At 42.7% G+C, this 10,723-nt stretch overlaps 1 protein-coding gene across 1 annotated transcript; it reads right to left on the bottom strand.

The window, feature by feature from the left end:
- Positions 1 to 2,470: 2,470 nt before the first annotated feature.
- Positions 2,471 to 10,145, bottom strand: LOC136321072 (SLA class II histocompatibility antigen, DQ haplotype D alpha chain-like). Its single transcript, XM_066254147.1, has 5 exons — positions 9,986 to 10,145; positions 5,943 to 6,191; positions 5,224 to 5,505; positions 4,827 to 4,988; positions 2,471 to 4,675 (listed from the first exon to the last, which is right to left on the bottom strand). The coding sequence occupies exons 1-4, from the start codon at positions 10,065 to 10,067 to the stop codon at positions 4,834 to 4,836; spliced, it is 768 nt and encodes a 255-aa protein (XP_066110244.1). The 5' UTR covers positions 10,068 to 10,145; the 3' UTR covers positions 2,471 to 4,675; positions 4,827 to 4,833.
- Positions 10,146 to 10,723: the final 578 nt, after the last annotated feature.

The raw sequence follows: 10,723 nt of genomic DNA, 5'->3' as shown, positions 1-10,723 counted from the left end.
ATGAGCATCTTTTCATATATCTGTTGGCCATTTGTATTTCTTCCTGGGAGAAGTATCTGTTCATGGCCTCTTCCCATTTTTTTATTGGATTGTTTGTTTGTTTGTTGTTGAGTTTTATGAGTTCTTTGTATATTTTGGATATTAGGCCCTTATCTGAGCTGTTGTTTGAAAATATCATTTCCCATTTAGTTGGCTGTCTGTTTATTTTGTTATCAGTTTCTCTTGCTGAGCAAAAACTTCTTAGTCTGATGTAGTCCCATTCATTAATTTTTGCCTTCACTTCTCTTGCCATTGGAGTCAAATTCATAAAATGCTCTTTAAAACCCAGGTCCATGAGTTGAGTACCTATGTCTTCTTCTATGCACTTAATTGTTTCAGGTCTTATGTTTAAATCTTTGATCCATTTTGAGTTAATTTTAGTACAGGGGGACAAACTATAGTCCAGTTTCATTCTTTTGCATGTGGCTTTCCAGTTTTCCCAGCACCATTTATTGAAGAGGCTTTCTTTTCTCCATTGTGTGTTGTTGGTCCCTTTATCAAAAATTATTTGACTATATATATGTGGTTTTATTTCTGGGTTTTCTATTCTGTTCCATTGGTCTGAGTGTCTATTTTTCTGCCAATACCATGCTGTTTTGATTGTCGTGGCCCTATAATAGAGGTTGAAGTCAGGTATTGTAATGCCCCCAGCTTTATTCTTTTTCTTTAGGATTGCTTTGGCTATTCGGGGTTTTTTATAGTTCCATATAAATCTGATGATTTTTCGCTCCATTTCTTTAAAAAATGTCATTGGAATTTTGATGGGAATTGCATTAAATTTGTATATTCCTTTGGGTAATATGGCCATCTTGATTATATTTATTCTTCCTAACCAAGAACAAGGTATATTCTTCCATCTCATTATATCTTTTTCAATTTCCCTTAACAATGGCTTATAGTTTTGATTATATAAGTCCTTTACATTCTTTGTTATGTTTATTCCTAAGTATTTTATTTTTTTTGTTGCAATCATGAATGGGATTGTTCTTTTGAGTTTGTTCTCAAATGGTTCATTGTTGGCGTATAGAAAGGCTATTGTCTTCTGTATGTTAATTTTGTATCCTGCGACCTTACTGTATTGGCTTATTGTTTCTAGTAGTCTTTTTGTGGATTCTTTGGGATTTTCGATGTATAGGCTCATATCATCTGCAAAAAGTGATACCTTTACTTCTTCTTTTCCGATATGGATGCTTTTTATTTCTTTGTCTTGTCTGATTGCTCTGGCTAGAACCTCTAGTACCACATTAAATAAGAGTGGAGAGAGTGGACAACTCTGTCTGATTTAAGGGGGAAAGCCTTCAGTTTTGTGCCATTTAATATGATGTTAGCTGATGGTTTATCATATATGGCCTTTATCATGTTGAGATATTTTCCTTCTATACCCATTTTGTTGAGAGTCTTAAACATAAAATTGTGTTGTATTTTATCGAAAGCCTTTTCTGCGTCTATTGATAAGATCATGTGGTTTTTGTTCTTTGTTTTGTTGATATGGTGTATTACGTTAACCGTTTTACATATGTTGAACCATCCTTGAGATTCTGGGATGAATCCCACTTGATCATGATGTATTATCTTTTTAATATGTTGTTGTATTCGATTTGCTAGTATTTTGTTTAGTATTTTAACATCTGTATTCATTAGAGATATTGGTCTGTAGTTTTCTTTTTTTGTGCAGTCCTTGCCTGGTTTTGGTATGAGGGTTATGTTGGCCTCATAAAATGTGTTTGGAAGTATTGCTTCTTCTTCAATTTTTTGGAAGACTTTCAGTAGAATAGGAACCAAGTCTTCTTTGAATGTTTGATAAAATTCGCTGGTATAGCCGTCAGGGCCTGGACTTTTATTTTTGGGGAGGTTTTTAATGGTTTTTTCTATTTCTTCTCTACTAATAGGTGTGTTTAGGCTTTCTGCTTCTTCTTGACTCAGTCTAGGAAGGTTGTATTGTTCTAGGAATTTATCCATTTCTTTTAGGTTGTTGAATTTAGTGGCATAAAGTTTTTCATAGTAGAGAATATATTTTTCATTAGGGTAAAAACTCATGGTTAAATATTACAACTTCTTTCTACATCAACTCTCTTATCAACCCCTTCTCCAATGATAAATCACTGACTGCTCTACCCTCTCTATTGGCTCAGCCTAATCCAATTTAGTCTTTCTCCTCCTAGAGAGGAAAATATTCTCCAGTTAACATATAAAAAGAAATTCATCCACAGCTCCATGTTAGAAACTCCTCAATTATTAAAGGGATCAGAAAAACAAAAGTGCTTCCCATATAACATGATCCATTGGAAAATAAATTTGATAAAGATGTGGTACATATATACAATGAAATATTATTGAACCATAAAAAGATTGAAATCTTGTCATTTGTGACAACATGGATGGACTTGAGGGTATTATGTTACATAAAATAAGTCAGACAAGACAAATATCGTAAGATTTCACTTGTATGTGGATTCTGAGAAATAAAGTAAATGAACAAAGTAGAAACAAACTTGCTAATACAGAGAACATTTTGATGGTTACCAGATGGAAGAAGGGTTGAGGGGATGGTTGAGAAAGAAGAAGGAATTAAGAAGTAAAAACTCCCAATTTTATAAATTGTCATGGGGATGTAAAGTACAGCATAGAAAATATCATCCATCTATTATAATAATGATGTATACTGTCAGATTTATATTAGATTTATAAGGGCGATCACTTTGTATGTTATGTAAATGTCTAATCACTGTGTTGTACCCCTGAAAGTAATATAATATTTTATGCCAATTATAATTAAAAGATTAAAAAATTATAAAAAATAAATTTACTAATGATGGATATAAATAGCAATGTTTTCTTATGTATTTGTATTGTTTGTGTAAGGCACTGCCTACTTATCCAGTTATTCAAATTCTGTCAATACTTCTGCAAGGAAACTATTATTACTCCCATGTACGGATGAGAAAAATAAAGCACAGAAATGTTAGATGCTTTACCCAGTGTTATAAAGTTTAAAATAGTAGCTATGAAGTGCTGAGTCCTGGATTTGAATTTAAATTTCTTTGTACCAAACTATCAATTGTTAGTACTTGTTTTTCTCTCCCCTCCCCCAGTTACACTTTAAGCCCACTGAGGCAGGTGGCATGGATAGGGACAGTCTCGCACATTTTGCTGCTCTTTTATGATGTCATGCTAGAAGCAGTGAAGGAACTCAGTGATTGTAAAGTGGAAAGACTGCAGCAATGTGCCAGAAACATTCTCAAAGGGCACAAGGATTCCAGCTCAGGTCACATACATTCTCAAGAGTAAAGTGTTGGACACACTCAGGAGAGCCAGATTCCCTTCTATTGATCCCTGTGCACTGGAAGGGCTTCCACTGGGAGACGGTGAACCGAGAGGGGCACCCAGCACCCACAGCTGCTATTCCATTGTCTCAGCCATGCTGTCCCCTGTGATTTCTCTCTTACAGGGTCATGCTTTCCTCAGCCTGGAATAGAGAGGGCAGGGTCAGGGGAAGGTGGGCTGTTCTACTGCTCGACAAGGCACCCAGGAACACAGGGGTTCACGGAGCCTGACCTGGACTTATCTGCCTGGACACCCTGCAGCCACATTCACTCCGCTGTCCCTGACCCGCCATGGTGACTCAGGAAAATCTCCGTGGTTCTCTAGCAGGAATTCATCTATGAGGTGAGGCAGCTACACCTGTATTCTATGGACCTGAAATAGGTCTTTGGTTGCTACTCCCACCTTTTTCCATTTGATACTAACCCTAAGTAAAGACAAAGTATTTGGTCCTTCCCAGATACCTGGATTATTGTCTTATTCTAATGTTCTCTTAATTAACTTTCATTTCTTCTCCAGCTGAGAGTCCTTTTATCTCCTCAAGGGGGAGGAGGGAAGAAGAAAGCTGTTACTATCATTACTACACTTCACAAATTTAAAGTTTGGGGAACAAATACTGACTTCTGGTATTGTTGAGATACAAAATTTCTTTCTAGCAACTTATTTCTCTGTCATTACTTTAACAGCTATATTAAAATGAACACAGATTTATTCCTTGGTTTTTGTATTTCTCCTATAACAAATCTACATCAAGGACAGAAGGTATATATCAATATTACCTTCATTAATGCCTGACTTTGGGGGTGGGGGCCGCAGTGGCCAAAGGTGGGAACAGAGGAAGAGAGAAATATTAACCTCAGCTAAGGTATTAAAATGCTATAAGACTGTACCTGTTTTGTTTGTGTTACTGGGCATGAATCACGATCTGGGAAATGAGACTCAATGGGCCTGAAACATGAAGGGCCAAGATCTCAGTCAGTCCTGAGATAAAGGACAGGAAGGAATTCAGTAAAGACCTCATAAAGGGGGCTTATTCCTCCATGGAGAGATTAGCTCAGGGTCACTGAGGGATTAGGGAGCTGAGTGGAACACCCCAGGAATCCCACAGTAGGTAACCATCGAGAAAATAATTCAGGAGTTTAGGGGAAAATTCCGAGAGAGAGGTTAGATCTGAGGGTATACAGCACATTTAGTGACAGAGAAGATGTGCGAGGAGGAGTGTAGGAGGAATGAAGGGGTGTGATGAACATGGTTAGAGGACAGGGCTGGTCATCTAGCATGTCCACTCTTCTGTTCTTGTACATCGGCCACGCACCTGCAACAAGACAGACATGAGATCGATGGGTCCTAGTGGTTCCTGTGCTACCATTATGCTGTCTCCCAACTCTGAGTAAACTTTTCTACCTCATCTATGTCCACAGCCTCCTCTCTCTCCCTCCTCCTGTTTTTATAAATCTAATACTTACCTTCCCTTCACAAGGGCCCTTGCTGTCTGGAGGCACCACCGGAGCGCAGGCCCTGGATAATGAAGACGGTGCCCACCACGATGCCCACGAGGCCCACGGCCAGCCCCAGGGCACAAACCACCGTCTCCGTCAGCTCCGACATCGGGGCTGGAACATCAGGCTCTGTGAACGGGAGGGTGTGGAGGTCAGAACACAGAGCGCTCCTGTGCACGGACAGGGGGTGCGGTGGGAGGGGTCGTTCTGCAAAGCCGTGGGGCACGGGCTTAGGGGGCGTGTGCAGTCTGTCATAGAACCCTAGACGTGTTAGTTCTAGGGCCAGGAGAGTTAGGGGTCATCGGCAGGATGTGTGACGTGACAGAGAACAGGAGGAAGCAGGGGGCGTGACACTCACACTCACCCCAGTGCCGGAGGAGCGGCCCGTCCAGGCCCCAGTGCTCCACCCTGCAGTCATAAACCTCGTCCGCAGAAGGGAGGAAGGTCAGGTAGCTGATCTTGAGGAAGGAGTGGTCATTCTTGGCCAGGAAGCTCGTTTCAGAAACACCGTCTGTGACTGACTGCCCATTGCTCAGCCATGTGATGTTGACTACAGGGGGGAAGATGTTGTCCACGGCACAGAGGAGGGTGTTGGGCTGGCCCAGCATCACAGGAGACTTGGGGAACACAGTGACCTCAGGAACCTCTGTAGTGACGAAAGAGCACTGGATTAGATTTGTGTCCTCATTCCATCAGGAGGAGCCCTCCCACCAACATTCCATCGGACAGTATGGGAGCTCCTGGTCCCCTCTCCTGTGAGCCGAGGTACACAGCCCTCACCTCACCCCGTGCCCTTCTCCCTGAGGGCCTGATGGTTAAGGTAGGGGTTCTGTGGGACCTTGAAAGGTTCGAGGGTTGCAATAAGGGAACAAGAACCTTTGTATTACACAGAAATATGCAGAAATACGGGATTTGTAAGAAGGGAGAGGAAGAAGGTTCAGCAATTACCACGAGAAGATCTGGGGAGTCCTTGGAAAGCAGAGAGACTTACAGGGTAGTGAGGGGATCTGTCTGAGGGAAGGAGGGAGTGAGGCCTGTATGAAGAGGCAGGTTCAATAAACAGTCGGAATGGTGAACACGTACTGTTGGTAGCAGCGGTAGAGTTGGAGCGTTTAATCATGATGTCCAAGTTGTGTTTTGCTACACCCATGTTTCTCAGTGCACCCTGCGGGTCAAAACCTCCAAATTCACTAAACCCGGACGGCTGCCAGACAGTCTCCTTCTTCTGCAGGTCCACGTAGAACTCCTCGTCTCCATCAAATTCATGGGTGTACTGGCTAGAGGGACCGTAGGACTGGTAGAGATTTATGCCATAGGCAGCAACGTGGTCAGCTGATGAGTGAGGGTGGACAGCAGAGGGAGAGAAAAGGATCTCATTAAAGAAAAGTGACAGAAGAAGGTGACTTCCAGACGCTGTGTCCACCTCTGGCTCTGTCTGGAGACACAGTTCCCAGCGCCTGCTCCTCCCTTTGTTTGTCCCATTAAAATCCACTCCAACATCTGCTCCCCAGAACAGAGTCTCACAGGCTTGCTCACTGCTCTTTGCTGCTGGTCTAGCTCAGTGTCTTATGATAAATATTACAGCGGAATGAAATAAAGAATGAATGAATGATCATCGCCTTGTCTTTCTTTCCTAGAGATTCAGTTCACCTCTCTCTGTTTCATTAGTTTTTCTCTCTCACCTAATTTCTTCATCAGTTCATAACACACTCATTATGGGTCCTCTCCCCTCAGGACTGGCTCAGAAGAGAACATTTTGGGTACACAGATTCTTTCCTTGGCTTTTTTTTTAACCAAAAAAAGCATATAAGATCTCATTATTTATATTTATATATATATATATATATATATATTTTAATTTTTATTTATTTTATTTTGTTTCCAAAGTTAGAAACGGGGAGGCAGTCAGACTCCCACATGCACCTGACTGGGATCCACTGGGCATGCTCACCAGGGGGTGATGCTCTGCCCATCTGGGCCATTTCTCCACTGCAACTGGAGCCATTCTAGTGTCTGAGGCAGAGGCCATGGAGCCATCCTCAGCTCCCGGGCCAACTTTGCTCCAATGGAGCCTTGGCTGCGGGAGGGGAAGAGAGAGAAAGAGATGGGAAGGGTGGAGAAGCAGATGGATGCTTCTCCTGTGTGCCTTGAATGGGAATCGAACCTGGACCTTACACACACCTGGCCAATGCTCTACTTCTGTGGCAACTGGCCAGGGCCTCATTTTTATTATTTTTATTTAGAAATTTAATTTAATGAGGTGACATTGAAGACCTGATTATTTTTTAAAAAGTCTCCTTTCATTACTTCAGTGTATAAGGAAGAATATGATAAAGATAGTGACAACACTGTAAGCTGTATAAAACTAAGTGGTGTTTTTAAGGCCTCTGTGTTTGGAACAGCAGTGACCCTCAGAGGAGAGGTGTCCTCTGTTATAACAATAAAATCTTGATTAGATTTTAGGTTTCTATTATTTTTCACCCCTCTTTTTATTTCTGGAAGGACACAACTAAACTTCTTTTTCTAATTCAACCCACGTTTGTTGAGGACACAGGGTAAGCTCTGGCCCTTCCCTCACATGAACAGTGTACTTGACTGCAGATGCTGAGGTACATGGGCAGCCAGCACAGTATGACTCCACCCAAATGAGCCCGACTGGACACCTCTGAGTCTTTTACCACGTCCTCTTTCCACCATGTCTTCTTTATTGAGTATCAGTAAAGTCTCAGACATTGTGAGGAGCACCAAGTAAAACACATATTCTGCATGCCACCTGAGAGCTTGTTGGATAGGGGACACTCAGGTGAGTAAAACAGCCAGTAAGGTGTGTGGGGGCCCTGTGAAGGGATAACCAACAGCTGTATTGTCCACCATCCTCCACAATGCCTCATTTGCCAATCAAACCAAATGACATTATGCTTTCATGTTCCTTGCTCTTTACAAGAGTCTGTTTTTCTCCTTGAAATTATCTTTTAGGATTTCCTAGACACCTGCAGTTCATTTTTGAAAGCTCTGTTTAGTCACCAACTCCTTAATGAAGTCCTCTCCCTAAACATATTTTTGTCTACATCATGATCTCTAACCCCTCCCCCCATCCAATTTATCTCTACACATTTATCTCTTCCTCATCCCTACCCAGTGTCATCCTTGGGTTGGTCACTTAGAAGGTCCTCCAGCAAAGCCTCCTTGTTCTGTAATGCATCATTCTGACTCCCTTTTCAGACATGAACACAGGAGATCATCCTCTCACTTGGAGCTCGTCCTGGGCTGTACATGGTGCCCGAGAACATCACAGTCCTGGGCCAGCTGCTCCTAATGCTCTTCCCCAATTTCAGTCTTACTGGGTCCCTGTCCTGCTCAGCACTGGTCCTGCCCTCCTGCCCCATGTCGTCCCCATCACTAATATGAGCGCCCTCTGGGGGCAGACAGTGTGTCTTTCCATCTTTGAACCCCCAGCACTTAGCTCACTGTGTGCTCAGGAATGTGTACTCCATGCCACCTGCTCTTCTCCAGGATGACAGAGACTTGGGAAGGCTGGCAGACACAGAGGTAGCAGAATCCTAGGAAGGTGAGACTCAGCAGAGACCAGGGCTGCGTTATGACATGTGAGCCCTCAGTACTTGTTGCTAAGGTGGGGCCTTTTCCCCATGAAAATATTAAAAATGCATATTTTATGATCATATTGATATAAAAACAAATATACTGCTCACAAAAATTAGAGGATGTTTCAAAATGAATACGAAGCAATAAAATATCCCCTAATTTTTGTGAGCAAAATATAATCCACGCTAAATTAAAATAGTTTCTTCTACCCTAAAAGTTTATTTTTTTTCTATTTTTAAAAGAAAATCAAACACTTTCATGGGTTCCTACAGGCACAGCAGCCCCTTGGTCCTGTGTCCACTGTGGTTCATGGATAGGTCCCACCTGACCAGGGCAGGCTGGGTGACCCTGAGAACAGGAGATGTGGACGTGCTCTGGAGAAGCAGGCGGAACGTCACTACAGACAACGTTAGGTCGGAGCCGCCATGGAGAGTAAAGTTGTTGAAGGTTAGAGTGACCTCCTTCCCACTTCCCCTGTGAACTACCTGGCTTTTCCACCTTGGTTTCTACAAACCCAATCTTCATGCAACAAAACAACAGGAAAAAGAGCCAGATGGGTCCTGGAAAGAACAGAAGATGAAGGAATGTATGAAGGTGGGTGGAAGGAGGTGACAGCAAAGGTAGGGGCGCAGGGGACAAGGACTGTCTCCGTGCTGGACCCTCTCCCTCTGCAGAGCTTCCTCAGACGGGGTGAAGGGCAGGACGGTTGGGCTGACAGCTGGAAACTAAATAATTTAATTCACCAAGTTTTCATCACAAAGTTCTCAATTTTAAAATAATAATATTCTTTACTTTGTTAAAGAAAAATTATAAAGCTATACTTGTAATAGTCATAATTTAAAAATAAGAATACCCTTGACATTTATACGTCTTCATTACTTGGAAATCATATTTACAGACTTGGTTTACTTGATGTTCTTGTGAGATGACACAGAAGAGGTAACAGATCAAGTGAAGATGTGGTAACATGACTTGTCTAAGGGCGTCCACTGGGCTCCTTACCACTCCCCCCCTTGCCAGTTCTCAGTGTGGGAATGTATGCAAATATGAGACAATGCAAAGTACACTGCTTTATATCTACATAGTCTACAAAATTCTTGAAACTATGTACCCCAAGATAAAATACAGGAGAAATATAATTGTATATTAAAACAACTCCAACAATTGTTCAGAAAAACTTGGGAGCATTAGTTCATGAATTTTTAGTAACAAAACACCTGCTCATGAAAACACCCCTGTCTTTGAGGCAATCTCAGTACCAGAGCCCTGCAGGCTGTGTTCACTGGATCCAACACCAGAAACAGAACAATGTCCCCAGGGAAGGTGCAACAGCACAGCTAGCAAAGACAGCGGACCGGGACTCTGGTTTTCTAAGCAGGGAAGGACCATGCTTTTTGGATCTGCTTCCTGTTGAGAATGGCTTTGAGGAATCTCTACTAGTTCTATGCGAATCTCTGTGTTTTTCAGCCTCCAATTCTCTGTTTCCCAGGACCAGTCCCCACTCCACTCAGAGGTGCACTCACCCTCAATGTCTTCACCTCCACAGGGACTCATCATGGTAGTCAGGGCGAGGGTCCCCCAAATCAGAGCTCTGTTTAGGGTCATCGTCTCCTCAAGGTGGTCTCAGCAATGGCTGTTCTGAGTTGGAGAACAATAATGAGGACAGAGCTGAGAAAATTCTAAAAACACCCAAAGAGAATCCTAAGATCAGGTTCTGACCAATCAGAAAAATCCCCTGTGATGACACCTCAGTTGCCAGCTGAAGAGTTTGTACAGAGAGGCCTGGCAGGGAGTGGGAAGTCCCCTGGTTCTGCTGCAGCCTCCACTCAGCGTGGACCCGAGGGAGGTTTCTATGAAAGGGGGGAAGGTATCAAATCAGCATCTTCTCTTAGTCTCTGTACCTGCTGGTGACAAGGGATTTCTGAGCAGTCACGTGGACAGATGTGGCCATCACTAATATGGCATCCTTCAGGATTTTCTGGTTACAACTCTCAAGAATTCTCCCCTGAGTTGATCCCCCTCCCTAACCCAGCCCCCTCCCCATTCTCTGGTCCCCATGCCTAAGGTAGCTGTCTTTTTTTTTTTGTCTTCCATAGTGCCATAGTGTCCCTGGAATTCTCCAAAATTTGAGTTGATCCACTTACTTATGGGATCTCTGCTGGTGGGAGCCCAGGAACACTTTGGCCTTTTCTACCTGTAGAAACTCTGTTGAGTAAATGATTTCTCCTGTGCTCTGAAAAGCTCCCCTATTTGCACCTGGG

Source organism: Saccopteryx bilineata, chromosome 1, assembly GCF_036850765.1.
Source record: "Saccopteryx bilineata isolate mSacBil1 chromosome 1, mSacBil1_pri_phased_curated, whole genome shotgun sequence".
NCBI lineage: Eukaryota > Metazoa > Chordata > Mammalia > Chiroptera > Emballonuridae > Saccopteryx > Saccopteryx bilineata.
Note: the sequence above shows the minus strand (reverse complement) of the source record. Positions and strands in the feature narration are given on the sequence as shown.